The sequence below is a fragment of the Vulpes lagopus genome, chromosome 12 (assembly GCF_018345385.1).
Source record: "Vulpes lagopus strain Blue_001 chromosome 12, ASM1834538v1, whole genome shotgun sequence".
In the NCBI taxonomy this organism is placed as follows: domain Eukaryota; kingdom Metazoa; phylum Chordata; class Mammalia; order Carnivora; family Canidae; genus Vulpes; species Vulpes lagopus.
In genome coordinates this window covers 44,436,748-44,454,406 of record NC_054835.1, presented here as the reverse complement: position 1 = coordinate 44,454,406, position 17,659 = coordinate 44,436,748, and the positions used below count along the sequence as shown (strand labels likewise).

General features: G+C 46.4%; 1 protein-coding gene and 1 pseudogene across 2 annotated transcripts in view; one reads left to right on the top strand and one right to left on the bottom strand.

The window, feature by feature from the left end:
* Positions 1-17,659, bottom strand: part of ITGB3 (integrin subunit beta 3) — a 53,448-nt gene that overhangs the window by 17,306 nt on the left and 18,483 nt on the right. For both annotated transcript variants that reach the window (XM_041726593.1, XM_041726594.1), the window contains 8 exons: positions 11,602-11,797; positions 10,028-10,280; positions 8,520-8,682; positions 7,724-7,885; positions 4,423-4,518; positions 3,917-4,006; positions 3,066-3,200; positions 1,269-1,698 (listed from right to left, as the gene is read on the bottom strand). In XM_041726593.1, coding sequence (XP_041582527.1) covers positions 1,269-1,698; positions 3,066-3,200; positions 3,917-4,006; positions 4,423-4,518; positions 7,724-7,885; positions 8,520-8,682; positions 10,028-10,280; positions 11,602-11,797 — 1,525 coding nt within the window. The remainder of the gene's footprint in view (positions 1-1,268; positions 1,699-3,065; positions 3,201-3,916; positions 4,007-4,422; positions 4,519-7,723; positions 7,886-8,519; positions 8,683-10,027; positions 10,281-11,601; positions 11,798-17,659) is intronic.
* LOC121473835 lies at positions 5,245-6,350 on the top strand (annotated as a pseudogene).

Here is a 17,659-nt window from a genome sequence, read left to right as displayed (position 1 = left end):
CAATTATAATCTCTGTTGATTGGCTACAAAATATACCCATAAACCAATCCCAACCAATTTGCAAATGGCTTCAATCTCTCTGTCACAAGAGGGATTCAAGCCTCAGTGATCATAACCCAGCAAAAACCTATCCCCAGTGCCCCAAGAACTACTCAGAACTGCTATTTGCCTCTGAGAGTACTGTCAGCATGTCTGCAGATAAAGACTACACTCATATCAGTTTGACTTCTTCTAGCTGGGGAAGTATCCTAGAAATGGTCTTTGGGGCAAGAAAGAACCAGCTTGAGATTTTCCATGGTCCTCAAGATCTTACTTAATTTTGTAATGAGAAGGACAAAAACTCAGTATCCTGAGGTAGAAGGACTCAAAATGATAGTCCTCCATCTGTAGGCTGGACCTCTCAATGGCAATGATTTCCAATTTATGTGCTGTCCAGCGCACCAGCCACTGGCCACAAATAGTTCCTGAGCAAAAGGGGAACTGAATTTTTCATTTTTCATTGAATTTAAATGTTTAAATTTTACTTAAGTTATAATTCAATTTGCTTAATTTAAGTGTAAATAGCCACACGTGGCTACTATATTTGATAGCACAGGCCTAGAATCCAAAAAGCAATAGCACTGCCAATAATGATAACAAAATAGTGCCAACATATAATACATATATAATTTTCCAGCCTTTGTTCCAAGCATATTGCCTCACTAAATGTGCTCCATTGTCTTCCTTTTTTACTATTTTCCAAGTCTTATGATGAAAAGACAAATTCATGTAAAATAATTATTACTAATTTTACTATATATTCTGATAGCATGAAATTTCGAAATCTGTAACTACTAAAAATCCAATTACTATCAGTCAGTGATTTTTTTTTTTAACCTAAAAAAAGGGATTGGTCCATATCCTTCAAACGATTAGGAATCAATGACTTAAAGTATTACCAAAAGGGCAGACAAAAGAAAAGAAAAAAAAAAGCTGTCTTCACCTTCAAGCTTCCCCACTCCTCCCCATGCTATTCTAGGAGAGAAGTCCCCTGGAGCAGAAGTTCACTTCCACTTCTGTGTGTGCCCCAGGAACAAGGACTCAGGGAGCTGAGAGGAATTAAAGAGAGCCTCCTTCTGTTTTCCGTCGTGGGAGTGGAACACCATCCACTCAGCTCTGTCTGCTGGGCCTTCCTGTGCCTACCTAAGCCCTGGCCTAAAGTTTCCAGAGGCTGCCAATGTGTGAGCGAGAGTGCGTCCAGGGATAGGAGGGCAGGCAGTTGTACTCACCTGAGCACATTTCCCCCTTGTAGCGGACACAGGAGAAGTCATCACACTCGCAGTACTTGCCCGTGATCTTGCCAAAGTCACTGCTGTGGCAGACACATTGGCCACACAGGCACTCGCCCCGCTGGCTGCAGGCGGGCTGGCCCTCCCGGGGGCTGCACTCGTCCTGCTGGGAGGGATGATAGTCCTCTTCTGAGCATTCACACTGGGACCCCAGCCAGCCAGGCCCACAGAGGCACACTCCACACTCAAAGGTCCCATTGCCATTGTTGCAGCGGTGACTGGAAGGCTCAGCCTGGGCCTGGCAGGCACAGTCACAGTCAAAGGTGACCTGGACGGTGAGGCTGTCTTTGAAGCCCACGGGCTTGATGGTGAAGGACTTCTCCTTTTCCTGGGGGCAGCCTCGCACCTTGGCCTCAATGCTAAAGCTCACCTGGGAGAAAAGGAAGATCACATTCAGACATGGGTGGACCCTGTTTACACTCTGGCCCCAGGGGAGAGAAGCTGTGCTCTGTCCTGTCCAGGGAATGTCCAACCCCCAGAAATCTGGAGTTCCTCAGTTTCCCCACTACCCAGGTCTGCAAAGCAAAAAGAAGTGCCTGGCGACAGGGCAGTCCGGGTGGCTCAGTGGTTTAGTGCCGCCTTCAGCCCAGGGCCTGATCCTGGAGACCCAGAATCGAGTCCCACGTCAGGCTCCCCGCATGGAGCCTGCCTCTCCCACTGCCTATGTCTCTGCCTCTCTCTCTGTCTCTCATGAATAAATAAATAAAAATTTTTAAAAAAAGAGCCTGGGGACAGTTGTCCAGTTATATCTGGGTGCACAGATATGATTTACAGTCATAAGAGAGGCTAGGGTTTTCTTAATTCCACACACAAAATAAGCCAGCTCAAGCAGAACAGAACCTGTGATCTTATAAACATTCTGCTCTGGCCAACTAAGCTAGCTGGACTGATGACACAATGTCATATGTCTTTGTAGCAAGACATACACAGCACTATTTTGCACCACACAACACCACACAGTCACCAACCACAGGGTCAGGATCTGTTTAATTTCCATATGTCATTTCATCACTGGAGCAATCGTACACCTTTCTGGCCAATATTTCTTAGATGGGATATATGTACATGTTCTAGAATATAGATAGATATACAGACAGATGGATAGAGACAGATATACAGATGATATGGATATAGCTACCCCCCTTCTGCTTCTTTCCCTCTTCACCAACCCCTCCCCTTTAGGCAGAAGCAGAGGAGAAGAAACCACTGAGGAAAGAAAGCCATAGAGACCATAGAGGGACTGGAGGAGCAAAATGAACATTTGCATTCTGAAAGTCTACGACAGTGGGTGTTTGGTATTTTTGAAGGTTCCATTTGCTGGTGAATCTTCAGCACCTAGAATGATGCCTGGTACAAAGTCAGTGCTCAATAAATACGTACAGATAACACTGTCACTTTACATTGTAGAGGAAAGAAAGGTGTTACTTTGGTTAGGGGCTTAAGGTGAGAGATATCTGCATTTGCAATCAACTAGGCATACACAAACAGAGGTAACTTAAATGCAAGTTTTTTTAAAATCCTGATGGTGAAGTTTACATAACAGAGAAGTTTAGACAACAGGAGCCTTGGAGGAAAAGGTTGGCAGCTCCATTATATCTAACTTGTTACGACCTTCAGGAAGAAGTTGTAGGGAAAGAAGGGGAGGGGTGATCCCAGATGCTAGGGGGGGGGGGGGGCGGGGTATAGGCTGGGGCAAGTGGTGCAGCTTCATCCCCTGCTCAGCTCAGCCCACCTCACCGTGTCTCCAATCTTGAGGCCGACACAAGACTTGAGGCCCGGGATGACCTCATTGTTGAGACAGGTGGCGTTGAAGGATAGAGACAACTCCTCGGGGAGGTCACGCACTTCCAGCTCCACTTTAGAGCGGATTTTCTAAGCAGAAACAGGCAGAAGAAGGTAAGGAGATGAGCTGAGAGGAAGGGGATAGGAACCAATTCCATTCCAAGCAAAATCTATCGGGTGGCCCTGGATTCACACTGGCAGGGCCAGATGCTGAGGTTCACCTAGAAGCCGCCAGAGGAGAGCATCCCCAGGAGCCTGTTTCTTACTATATTTCTTGCCCAAGACCTGCTCCTCTCTCTCTCCAGTGGGGACTGGTGCATGGGTGAGTCTGAGTAGAATCTAAACCATCTACACCCTCCTGCAAGCCTCATGGACGTGCAAAAAGGGAGTGCTAGTCCTGCTCACCTTGGAGAGTAGCATTTTTTTCTAATTTTTAACCAACCTCACCTTCCCCATGGTTCAGCCCCCCTCTACTCTCTCATGTTGGAGCCCTATTCCTCACCCTATCCTTCCTCCAATTTGCTCTTTCCTCATCACCATCTCCAGCCTCTTTTTCCTTCCCACCTTCTCTAAGCTCTTCACCCATTGCTTCTAATACTCCCTGGCATTCCTTTATGAGCCATTTCTCTCTCTCTGAAAGCTGCATTCCTCCTGGTGCTGGCCATCTGCCAGTGTCTAGAAGAATAAGAGGAAGGCAGTGAAGGCTGCATGGTGGATTAACATCCAGGACTCCCAAATCTAGCCCTGCTGGGTAATGCCAAGTGAGGTGGATTCTTAGCAGGCCCATCCCCAGGCAGGACACTTACTCCATAAGCATCAACAATGAGCTGAAGGACATTGCTGGAATCCGTAGACAGAATCCCCACTGTGGTCCCTGGGATGAGCTCACTGTAGTTCTAGGAAGGAAGACAAAGATGGGCAAGGCTGACTGAATGAAGATAGTCATCTCCAAAAGCCCTCCCAAATCAGACCAAGGGTCTTGAAGCGAAGATGGAGGGAATGATGGGATATTTTACCTGTCACTGCCAGTAATAAATCTAGCAGTTTTTCAGCCTTGAGTATAAAATTATAAAGAACCTCTCACATCCCTCACTAAATGATTTCCCTCTGGCTCTGCAAACACCAACACACCCATCCTGCTAGGTTCAAGGCTGGAGGAGAGACTATAAAAAGAACTCATTAGCTCCTGGGAAGAGGTTGGAGGAGAGGCTCTCCTGGTTGGGGACACTGGCCATGCTTGTGTGCGCTGGTTTCCTGACACAGGTCCACCCATCACAGGCCCCACTCCGGGAAGCCCTGAAGATGTAGTCACCTGGTAGAGATTGACCACATTTTCCGTTACTGCAAAGATCAAATTGATGTTTTTCTGGGATAGCTTCTCTGTCATCAGTCCCAGAGAGGGATAATCCTGTAAAAAGAGAGAACATGGAGTTCGGTTAAGAATTCACCTCTATTCACATACATCCCTGAATTCTAAGCCTTAGGACTCAGCTGATTTGGGCTGTGGCCCAGACGGTTGTGGTGCTTGAACCTTTCTACCCCATGATCAATATGAGGCAAGGGGGTAAGTAGCAACACAAACCCAATTGTGAACTCCAGGGATAGATGAAGAGGCAGAGGTTGGTGGTATCAAAACCAAGCCTCTTTCTTCCCACTAGACTTCAATGCATTCATACCAAGGAGCAGCTTCCATGAGCCAGGTACTGTCAGGCCTCATTTTGTTTTCCATTAACTCATTTAACAAACACTTATTGAATGACAAATATATCATAGTCTCTGCTGCCAAGGAGCTCATAGGCTGGTACTAAAGACAGGTACATACAACTACAAAACAAAGTGAAGATCCAAAGAGTGGCATCACAAGGTGATGTTGGGGCACAGAGGAGAGAGGGATGGGCGAGGAGCAGGAAGGAAAGAGGGGGCTGCAAAGCAGAACTTGGGGCTCTCTCCTCCTCCCCGTTCAACAGACAGCCACATCTTCTGGTGCAGTGCCAGCCACGTCCCCCCGAGACACGATGGTGAAGGTCGGAGTGAACAGATTTGGCTGTATTGGGCGCCTGGTCACCAGGGCTGCTTTTAACTCTGGCAAAGTGGATATTGTTGCCATCAGTGATCATTCAACTACATTGATCTCATTGATCTCAACTACATGGTGTACATGTTCCAGTATGATTCTACCCTCGGCAAATTCCACAGCAGTCAAGGCTGAGAACGGGAAACTTGTCATCAACGGGAAGTCCATCTTCATCTTCCAGGAGCAAGATCCCGCCAACATCAAATGGGGTGATGCTGGTGCTGAGTATGTTGTGGAGTCCACTGGGGTCTTCACCACCATGAAGAAGGCTGGGGCTCACTTGAAGGGCGGGGCCAAGAGGGTCATCATCTCTGCTCCCTCTGCTGATGCCCCCATGTTTGTGATGAGCGTGAACCACGAGAAGTATGACAACTCCCTCAAGATTGTCAGCAATGCCTCCTGCACCACCAACTGCTTGGCTCCTCTAGCTAAAGTCATCCATGACCACTTTGGCATCGTGGAGAGCCTCATGACCACCGTCCATGCCATCACTGCCACCCAGAAGACTGTGGACGGCCCCTCTGGGAAACTGTGGCGTGACGGCCGAGGAGCTGCCCAGAACATCATCCCTGCTTCCACTGGCGCCGCCAAGGCTGTGGGCAAGGTCATCCCTGAGCTGAACGGGAAGCTCACTGGCATGGCCTTCTGTGTCCCCACCTGCAATGTGTCAGTTGTGGATCTGACCTGCCGCCTGGAGAAAGCTGCCAAATATGACGACATCAAGAAGGTAGTGAAGCAGGCATCGCAGGGCCCCCTCAAGGGCATCCTGGGCTACACTGAGGACCAGGTTGTTTCCTGTGACTTCAACAGTGACACCCACTCTTCCACCTTCGACGCCAGGGCTGGCATTGCCCTCAATGACCACTTTGTCAAGCTCATTTCCTGGTATGACAATGAATTCGGCTACAGCAACCGGGTGGTGGACCTCATGGTCCACATGGCCTCCAAGGAGTAAGACCCTCCTCGACCACCAGCCCCAGCAAGAACAAGAGGAAGAGAGAGGCCCTCAGCTGCTGGGGAGTCCCTGCACCAACTTAATCCCCCAGCACACTGAGAATCTCCTGATCTCCAATTTACATTCTAGACCCCGAGGAAGGGGAGGGGCTTGGGGAGCCCTACCTTGCCATGTACCATCAATAAAGTATATACTGTACCCAGCCAAAAAAAAAAAAGCATAACTTGGAGTCTTCCTATCCCTTGCTCTCCCATACATGTCAGGCCTCATTTTGAAGTTTCCTCATTTTGTAGCTACTGATAAATGCCTTGGCCCAGTGTGTGCATCCTAGTGGCACACCACCCTGTGGTGGTCTCAGCCTTCCTTTCCAATCAGCATCCACATCTCTTCCCCTTCCATTTACCACTGAGCTAGCATACTCTTTCTCCCCCATGGAGTGGCCTTCTTTTTGGTAATCCTCCTCCTTCCTTAGACGCAGCCTAGGTCCTGCCTTCTATAGGAGGCCTTTCCTGACCATCCCAGTTCATGATGAGCTCTCCTCCTTTGGATCCCCAAAGCCTTTATTGACTGCACTATCTATTTAGCACTAATCATCTTCTTTACTAGTAGCACACCTCCTCAACTAAACCAAAAAGGGTATCTTAGATAGTCCCTTTATCTCCCTCAGCCCCTGAGGGAGGCACTAGGCAAGGCACTAGATTAGGTGTCAGGGATAACTGACTCACCCAATGCCTTGCAGTGCCCAACTTAGACATGGCTGACACCAAGGAACTCAAGCCATAACAGGGATGCTGGTGAATTGTGAACATGTCCCTGGGATCCCAGACCTTGCAGGGAGCTCATGAGATCATCCAGCTTGGACTCCTGCCTTTACACAGGTATACTGTTAAGCCACCTAGACAAACTGTTTTGTTGTATTGTCTTTAAGAGATGAAGAGTTCATAACTACCCCCAGATACCCAGAGTATCAGTATTCTGAGGGTCTTACATTTCTTTATGGCTTACAGTAATAACTCCATTCCTTTCAATTGACCCTCAAAGGCCATAGAAAATAACTTATAAGAAGTCTTCTCATATATCAGTTAAACTTTCTTTCAAGCTAAGTGACTTGGACCCCTTCAATCTTTCCCCACAGGAACAGATATCCACTCTTTTGATGATCTTTGTCTCTTTATCCCCTATCTTCTTCCAATAACCACAAGTGAGCATGGCATTCTAAGAAGACGCTAATCTGTACACAGTAGACAGGAAGGCCTGCTTTCCAACTAGACCTGCAGAAGTCCTTTGGGTCCATTCTGGAGGCCATGATACTGCTGCTGGTGCTGGAGGCAGTGGAGACAGTGGTGGCAGGAGCAACCACAGCCAGGACTACTTATAATAGCTGTGCAGTCTGTCCCCTGGATGAAAGTGTCCAGTTGGTATGGGGGGGGGGGCGGTGGAGCAGTGAGAGGAAAGGCTGACATAAGCCCTGCACCCTGCACAGGGAAAGAGCTGCCATCTTCACACTCACACAGAAACTCTGCCTGGGTAAGCGTAGCCCTGGCCATAGTAAATGGGGACCACAGGCAGTACCAAGAATCTCACCATAGTAGTGGAGGCAGAATAATGGTTGTCACTGCCAACGTGACACTGCCCATCGTTAGGTTGGACAATGCCTGCCAGCCTTCCATCCAGCGCTATATGGGTCTTGGCATCAGTGGTAAATACCAGCAAGTGGGATGCATCATTCCTCCAGCCAATCTTCTCCTGTTTTAAAAAATAAATAAATAAGCAAAAGGGAGAAGGCAACTTTAGCCATGTCATTGGTACAAGACAAAGACCCAAGGACTTCCACGCTGAAGAGCTGAATAAGTCATCTTGAAGAAAGGCTTCAGTTCCAGTCCTTAGAACACAATCTGGAGCTTTTCCAATTCAAGGGTTTCTGTTCTCTTAGGAAAGGAGCCTCAGCTGATTAGTTCAAGCAGCTGAAAGACACATACTTCAACTCTAAATGTAGCTTTTCCACAATAATCATGTAGCCTGTCTAGAAACCCACCTGCACAGGTGGAACTGGGCTGGGCTACAGAAATCCCATCTGAACATCTGCCCACTTTGCTAAAGTTAAGTCAACCAGGCTTGACTCTGATACACTTCCAGAGAAGGCAAGAAGATACTCTCCCCAGAAAACATCTGGGGTCAATGAGGTTCAAAACATGTCAGCTCTGGCCAGGGAGTGACACAAACAAAGACTGCCTCTCAGGAGAAACTTACTGCTCACACCATACAAAACTCGGCTTACTTCCTATCTCTTTTTCACACTAATTCCCACAGCTGAACCATTTCCTTCCCCCATTTTAATATATGACAACCACACCAGACATTCCACGCCCTCCAAACTCACATCACAGACTGTAGCCTGCATGATAGCATCAAAGCCGCCCTCTGGGGCATCTCGGTTCCGTGACACACTCTGCTTTTTCACTTCCTCATTGAAGCGGGTCACCTGGTCAGTTAGCGTCAGCACATGTTTGTAGCCAAACATAGGCAAACAGGTGGTCTTCATACTGGGGATGGAGAGGGATAATTTAAGCAGACACCCTGATGGGAAAGGCTGTATGGAAGTGAGAGTGAGAGAGGGGGAGACAGAGAGAGCACAATGCCCAGGCCAATTCTCTACAACCACAATTACCCAGACCTTTCAGACTCCAAACCCCTCACATCGCCCGAGCCATCACAATGGCTTTCCCTTCTAGAGAGGGTGGAAGATAAGACAGTGAGCTGTGGAACCAGACTGCCTGGGTTCAGGTCCCAGCACTTCATTATGGGACAAGCTTCTCTATAAAAATGAAGACATGATAGATTATATCTCCTAAGAGTTGTTGTGAAGCTTAAATGAGTTAATTCATGTAAAGCACTTATATTAGAGTGAGGCTATGGCTGTTGCTATCACTTTAGGCTTAACATTTCTCTGAAGTAACATTAACACAACGATAAAGCAAAAGTTCTTAAAGCAAAATAACTTAATGTCCATGAACTATTTTTTTTTTTTTTTTTGTCCATGAACTATTGACACACTGACAGATCTGTGCTAGACAAGAACATTTCTGTCCTCAGCCCAGTGGCTTGTTTAATTGATGGCTGACATCTTTGCTGGTGAAACTTACAACCCAGATAGGCTAAAAGGGTACATCATATAAAGTCAAAAACTAAAAAGTAAATTCATATGTTGTCAGGCTCAGTAACCATCATTTTAAATTATTACACTCCATGGATTTTTAAACTCTCCACCAATTAAATAAATAAGCCATTCAGCTGTAAGCCAAAGTGTGAACAGAGGCACACATCAACATTTGGATTTATCAGAAGGTTCAATAAATATCATTTCTACTCTATTTATACTCCACTATGACCTAATCCCTTGCATTTTAACTCTGTAGGACTATGAGTTAATACTCCTGATGATGAGGAGGACAATGGAATCAATTCTTCTGAAATCATAATTCCTCTATTTACTTATCCATAAATTTCTCTTAACTTTTTATCTCATTTTCCTCCCATTCTCTCTGGTGTCCTACTTATTTGTGACCAAAACCAAGAAGGTGATTAGTTTTCTTTCTGGAAATTGTCTACCCTGTGGATTCTAAATGCCCATCTGTCTAATCCTCTGGGTCCCAAGGGTCATAGAGGTTTTTGGCAGTTACTACGCTCCAAACAGCCTTGGATTCTATTGACACATCACTCCACATTAACAGGCCAGCTCACTTGCCAGACAGGAAGACCAAGGTAGAAAGGAGATATGATCTGGCCAGCAATAAAGCAATGCTAGAGCCAGAAACAGGAAGCAGGACTTGGACCTGCCTGAGACAAAGGGGAGGAATGCTGCCCTGGCTTCCACAGGGAGGTACTTACTCATAGCAGGGGTTTTTGAGGGCCTCTGGTGGGGAGATGTACATGTATGGAGACACAGGCTTGTCCACAAAAGCCCCGAAGCCAATCCGCAAGTTACTGGTGAGCTTGTGCATCTGGGAGGCCAGCTTGGTGCCTAGGTTCTGGATGCTCGACAGATCATCCTTCATGGAATAAGACAGGTCCATCAAGTAGTAGATGTCCACAGGGTAATCCTCTACTTGCCGAACTTGGATGGAGAAATTCTTTGAATCATCTGAAAGGCAAGAGGATGTTAGTTTTTCTCCTTTTCTCCAAGATTTCATAAGTGGATTTGGACACACTTGAAATTAATTAACTTCTTGATCAAATCAAACTTGAAAGCCCTGGTCCCTTCTCCTCTTCCCTTGCAATTCTTTTCCTCTTCCAATCTCTTGATCCTCTTATGATTAACCTCTTTTTTTCCCCCATTCTAAAATTCTCTACCCTTTCCAAATGTCCCCCTGCCTAACCTTCTGGGTCCCAAGGGTCACAGAGATTTTGGCTGTCACTACACTTCAGACTCTGTAAAAGACAGGAACTATGTCCTGCCCTTCTCTGAATCCCATAGCACCTAACAGATGCCTTGCACAAAGAAGGTACTTGGCGGGCAGCCTGGGTGGCTCAGTGGTTTAGTGCTGCCTTCAGCCCAGGGCCTGATCCTGGAGACCCAGGATCGAGTCCCACATCAGGCTCCCTGCATGGAGCCTGCTTCTCCCTCTGCCTGTGTCTCTGCTTCTCTCTGTGTGTGTCTCTCATGAATAAATAAATAAAATCTTTAAAAAGAAAAAAAAGTACTTGGTTAAATCTTTTTTTTAAAAGATTTTATTTATTTATTCATCAGAGAGAGAGAGAGCACACGCACGCAAGAGAGAGAGAGAGAAAGAGGAAAGGGGAGAGGGAGGAGGAGGGGGAGGGGGACGGGCAGAGACACAGGGAGAGGCACAGGCAGAGACACAAGCAGAGGGAGAAGCAGGCTCCATGCAGGGAGCCCGATGTGGGACTTGATCCCGGGACTCCAGGATCATGCCTTGGACCGGAGGCAGGCACTAAACCGCTGAGCCACCCAGGGATCCCCCAAATCTTCTGAATATAACTGGAAAGTCTAAATCAATGCTTCGAAAAGCCTGTCTCATAGCCTAATCTTTCCTTCCCTGTAGGTCTCCTGCCCCTATATTCTCTGTCCCTGTGCCCTGATCTAATCTCACCTGGAAAGGGGGCTTAACAATTATAAATTGCCTTCTCATCTTCTCATTTGAGCCTCAACACAAGGTTGTCAGGTAAAACAGGCATTAGGGAAAAGAAGAAATAAGCATTTTGTCAAGTTCCTTCTCTGTTAGAAGATTTAAGTAACTTGCCCAAGGTCAAAGAGCTAATCTACGGGAGAGTCAAAATTCAAACTCAGATCGTCTGACCACAGGTTCCAATACCTTCCATTATCCTGCATTTTCCAGCCCAACACTGCCCCCAACATCCTTCTCTTTCCACCCCATTTCCATTGTGAAATGCCCTGTGCCCATCTGTCCAGGGTCTCTCCCTGAAAAGAGCCCTCAACCTACCTGGCCGGAGCCGCAGCGCAATCCTCTGAGGGCTGACTTGAGTAATCTGGGAACTGTCTCCAGAACCCTTGTTGCTAAGGGGCCTGGCCTCCAGGATGCGGACCTCACTGATGGGGAACTCAATGGATTCCAGGGCACAGTTATCCTTCAGCAGATTTTCCTTCAGGTTACAGCGGGGAGAGCCCAGAGGCAGGGCCTGTAAGACAGGAGCCCAAGGTGAAGCCTGTGATTGGAGCTATGTGGCTCTCTGTCTCCCATAGGCTAGGCCAACTCCCAACAGCCTAGAGCTCACCCAGCCCTCTGGAGCTAAACCAGCAAAAATGAATTTGGGTGGTCCCTCCTAAGATAGCCCATCATACAGAAGGGGGAAACTGAGGTACCAGAAAGGTTAGGTGAGTACCTATTCACAGATTGGTAGTTAGGAAGAAGGCTGGTATTGTAAAATGCCTGTTAGACCAGTGGTTTTCAGGGACACCTGGGTGGCTCAGTGGTTGAGCCTCTGCCTTCAGTTCAGGTCATGATCCCAGGATCCTGGGATCGAGTCCTGCATTGGGCTCCCTGCAAGGAGCCTGCTTCTCCTTCTGCCTATGGCTCTGCCCCTCTCTGTGTCTCTCATGAATAAATAAAAATAAAATCTTAAAAAAAAAAAAGGCCAGCAGTTTTCAAACTGAAATGTGACCCACACATGGGTCCCAAAAATCAATGTAGGCGACTCAGCCTCCAATTTATTCAATAAAATTCAACTGAATAGAATAGAAAGTATCGACATATATACATACATAGTAAAACTAAATACTGTTTTATGAAATGTTTATATATTGGGAGTTGGATAAAATAAATGACAATATGCAATGTATTTCTTTCTCTAGGTTGGGATCAAACAGTTTGGAAGCCACTATGTCAAGACACTGGCTAGGGTGTGAGATCCGGGAGGGCAGGGGCTATTCTCTCTCTCTTCCCAACACCCAACCCAGGAGTCACCACAAAGGTCATAGGGAGAACAAGGATGGGGAGGCAGCAGAGCTGGGGCTAAGACTGGAGTAGACTGACAGAGACTATATCTCAGCATTGCCTCTTGCTAGCTGGTTCCTTGGGTAAGTCACCGAAGCTCTCCATGCCTCGCTTCTCCAGCTATAGCAAGAAGATAATAAAAGACCACACTTACAGGGATGTTATGCAGGACTAAATAAGACAATGCTTATAAAGATTTATTTATTATTTGAAAGAGAGGGAGAGAGGGAGGGAGAAGGGGCAGAAGGAGATGGCAAGAGAGAGAATCTCAAGCAGAATCTAAGCTCAGCACAGAGCCTAATGCAGGTCTCAATCCCATGATCCTGAAATCATGACCTGAGCCAAAATCAAGAATTGGCCGTTCACCTGACTGGGCCACCCAGGCACCCCAAGACAATGCATATAAAATCCACAGTATAGTGCCTGCCATGGAATAAGTGCTCAATAAATATTAGCTGTTGTTATGAGATGCTCTATAAATAGCTCCTGGATAAGTGAGTTATGAATAAACTCCACAAGCTTGGGTAGATCCCATGATGCCAGCCACTGACGAGAGCCTATCCTATCACTTCACTTTAAACTTCCTCTCTCACCCTGGACAAAAGGTAAACTGAGTACCCTTCCAAACACCCTGGTGTGTATCCCTTGGCTCTCTGAATCTCTAAGTGTCTACACCTGAGTACTGAGTGGAGGGTGTGCTGCAACGGAAAGAAATCAGGAATCAGGCTCAATTCTGGCTCTACCACTAGCTGGCCCTGTGCCCTCAGACTACTCATTGCACCCCTCTGAGCCCTGGTCTTCTCACCTGCTGGATAAGGGGGTAGGTGACATGGCAATTTCGGTCCCTTCCTGCTCTGTGCCCAGCTAACACAGTTAGCCAGCACTGTGTGGGTGCCAGTCTATGAGGGCTCCTTCCTTGCAAGTCTGGGGTGGGGAGGACTGGCCAGAAAGTTGGAAAACTCTTCCCTGGGCCTGTATCACAATATTTAGAACTTTGGGCCCTCAATCCTCACCTCCATCACTACCTATTCCCTCTCACAACTGTTTCCAGAAGTCAGCCAAACAACCCATACCATTATCCCAGAAAACTGGCGTTAACATATTGAGAACTCAACACATGTCAGGCATGGCAATACGCACTTAATGTGGATTCCTCCGCATGTGCAACTCTCCTGTGTACAGCTCTCTCAGGCTGGAATTATTATTATTATTATTATTATTATTATTATTATTATTATTTCACAAGTGATAAACCTGGGGCTTGAGGAATTCACAAATGAGGAAGCCAGTCTTCCAAGAAAGAAATCTAAGGCTTGGAGAAGTCAGCCACCTGCCCAAAGTTCCAGAGCTAAGAACAGCAGAAGTGAGGTGCTTCCTAGATTGTCTGACTGACATGCTCCTCATAAAAGGAGAGTTTGTGTTCAATGCCACATAGAGTGAGAATCGAGGCAGAGAAGTAGAAGTATGCAAGCAATGGTCCCAGAAAGACCACACCTGAGAATGCCCTAGTAGGGAACAGAAGGTATGAAGGGGATGTAGAAGGTGTGGGAAGGAGAGGTAACATTCTGCCTCCTTGGCCCCTGCAGGTGACTGGTAGCCTTATTTCCAGGGGAGGAATTTGGCCACAAATAACCATCCATACTCAACAAATCAGAACTCCATAGCCTAAAGCCCCTCCTGATGCTTAAAGTCTCTCTCCCTCTCATGCCCAGCTCTCGTCTGATAGGCTGAAAGGCCTCCCCAGGTGGATGGGAGTGTGAACATCAGCAGGGATGTAGACTGAATGTCTGTATCCCCCCAGAATTCATATGTTAAACCCTAACCCCCAAAGTATTAAGAGGTAGGGCATTGGGAGGTGATTAGGTCTTGAGGTATAGCCCTCATGATGGGATTTGTGCCCTTAGAAAAGAGGTCTCAGAGAGTCCCCTGGCCCCTTCTGCTGTGTCACAGCAAAAAGACAGCCACTACAACACAAAATTTGGTGAAACCTTCATCTTGGATTTCTCAGCCTCCAGAACTGTGCAAAATATGTTTGTTCTCAAGCCACCAGGGCTATGGTATTTTTGTTATAGCAGCCTGAATAGACTAAGATAAACAGCATGAAGACTACCTTGGCCCAGGCATGAAGTAGAAAAAAAAAATGGAAGCCAGCAGCTTCCTTCTTTCCCACTCAGCCTCACAAGTGTGATTTGGATAAATGGGAATGGGAAAATGGGAAACAGTGCCTAAGCCTTAACCTTCTTGGTTCCAAAGATTCCAGCAGGGACATCATGGATCCTCCAAGTCTCCGAAAGAGTCAAAAATGCCCTCCCTGCTCCCAGCCTGGCATAGGACAGGATGGCAGAGGGGAGAACTTGGGAGCATTTGGAGTTCCAGTGCCCAAACTCTTCTTGCTGCCCCTGCAGGCTCTCCCAATTCTTCTCCCTGAGGAAGCAGTCTCCTGTTCAGAGCACTCCCACCTTATCTCTGATTCCAGCTGCCCACAAAACCCCACAGAGAAAATCTTCCCAAAAAGGCAATGACTGTATAGACCCAGATGCAAGGAAGAGCTGATCCTTTCCAGGACTCACGCAGATGCCGAAGGACTGGGGGAAGGGGAGACTGGGAAATGAAATGAGAGCAGTATGGAGGCCACTGTGTATCTTTAAGCTGCATCCAAGAAGGGAGAGAATGTTCTGGAGGGGGTTTTCTGACTCCCTGTTTTTTCCAACGCAACAGTGCTTATTTCAAGAAGGTCTGAAGTGCTAAGCCCTGCTGACTGTCCTTATGGTTTGTTATGAATTTCCTTAGAAATATAAACACTGAGAAACAAAAACTGTTTCCCTCCCTCCCTCTGTGGTCGCTGACATCAGAGGTCAGGAAGACAACAGGCCTGCTCTTCAGCATGCTCTCCCTGAGAGCCTCCTATCCCAGAAGGATACAAAAGTGGTGACCTCAACACACTTGGGCAACATTCCCTTTCTTACTAACCCAGACTGGGAAAGTAGAGGAATGTCTCTAGGTTACTCAGAGAAATAACTGGAAGGAGGGAGAAGGAATGTTAAAGTTCTAGTTCCCAGTGAAACCGGATGTGACACAAAAGGGCAGAAATAACCAAGACCCAGGGGAGGATCCTGAGCACAGAGGTGGGAGGTTCCAGCCCACGCATGAGCTGAACCCTCTCCCTCTCCTGGGAGGGTGATGCACGCTATTAATCCCATTCTCCATTCATCCCATTTTGGAAATTGGGAAAATAAAGCACGAAAAACTGTCATTATCCTACCTACCTATCTCATAGACTTCAGCAGGGGATCAAATAAGACTGTGAACATGAAATTCTTTCAAAATATGAAAAATCTCAATATAAGTCAAACATATTCAAATCCTTTTGATATGATATGATATGATGTCATATGATATGATGGCATATATCATATCATTGCATTTATATGATAAATACAGATAGAAAAAAAAAGAAAAAAAATACAGATAGAAGGTGGCTTTTTCTACTATTACCATTAAAATTACTACTATTATTGTATACTCTTTTCTTGGAAGACAAGGGACAATAGGCCCTGCTACTTATTTTTTCTCCCAGAGAACTACCAAATGCCTCCAACTGAAATAAATTAACGTTGTTTTCTTGATTGTTTCAGTGAGAACAAGAAATCACTTGAGCATATAGAGAAGCAGAGGAAAAGAAAAGCACTTTGATTAATAGCTATTGGTATCCATACCCCACTGTTTGGGGGGAGCACTTTAAATATTATACTTTTATTTTTACAACAAGTTGAGCAAAACTCTCAAGATAAATATTTAAACTCTGGATGTTGAAAAAAATTAGAAAGACAAGTAAGAACAAAATTATGCTGTGACTAAAAATGAATTAAATAATGGCCCCATACGTGTCCCCTACAGATGCAGAGAAGAAAATATGTACTCCTACTAGAGTCTATTTGGCTAGACCCAAACTCATTCTTCTTTATTCATCCTTGGCTGTCAGGCTGAGTGTGAGCTGGTCCATCTTCTGATGTGTACTCAGGACTATGTAAGAATTCCTAGTATTTCCCTCCATCTTAGAATTGCCAAATTTAGCAAATATTTGGGACATACTTATATTAAAAACAATTTGTTGTTTAATTCAAATTTAACCGGACGTCCTATATTTTATCTGGCTGCCTTAACTCCACCTCTGCCTACCATGATCCCAGATCAGCCCCTTTGATCAGTAAGGTTTGCCAAACCTGCTATCATAACAACCCATTCCAATGCAAAAGGTCCAGGATCTGACCTGGGAACCTTTATATTGAACAAACAATCCCAAGTGACTCTTACAACCAAGCAAGTTTGAAAGGTTCTAGATTCCAACATGGCACCAGTGAAGCCGAGACCATGAGTTGAATCTCTGCGTGATCTTAGCCTCTTGGCGATATTCACAGCCAAGAGGCAGCACACCACCCCCACCCATATCAGTATGCAACCCCCCCCAAGAACACACCCTATGCAGATGGCCCCAAACTCTGCACTCATCCACTTTGGCTATGTTTTCCTATGACCCAGCCAAGCACTTGCTATACACACCCAGAGCTGCTGTCCTCTAGGACCACGGGAAAGCTGAGCCCAACCAGTTGTTTTTCCAGGCACTGCCAACCCCTGCCTGCAACTGCCAAGGTAAGGGAGGCAGAAGTAGAGGGCCCTCTAGGGTCAATTATTCAACAAGTCACATACAAAATGGCCCAGACGGTTCACTTCTGGTTTTTTAAGTCAATAGCCAAGACACTTTCAGTGGTTAAACTTGGCCTGTGCAGGGGAAACCCTCAGGGAAAAAAAAAAAAAAAAAACACGAGCAGTCAAGTTCAGGTTAGAGCCTGGGATTCCCATCTCCCACTCCTCCCTGGAGGAGGCTGGCTGACACACTTTGCCTCACACCGGGCTCCTCTGCTATCTCTCTTCCCCTCCTCCTCCTTTCCCAGAGATAGCTGTAGTCATTCACTAAACCCTTGGCTTCACCCACTTTCCTGTTTATATTCCGCTCTTCCAGAGAATATATTATTGGGCCTCTACTTCC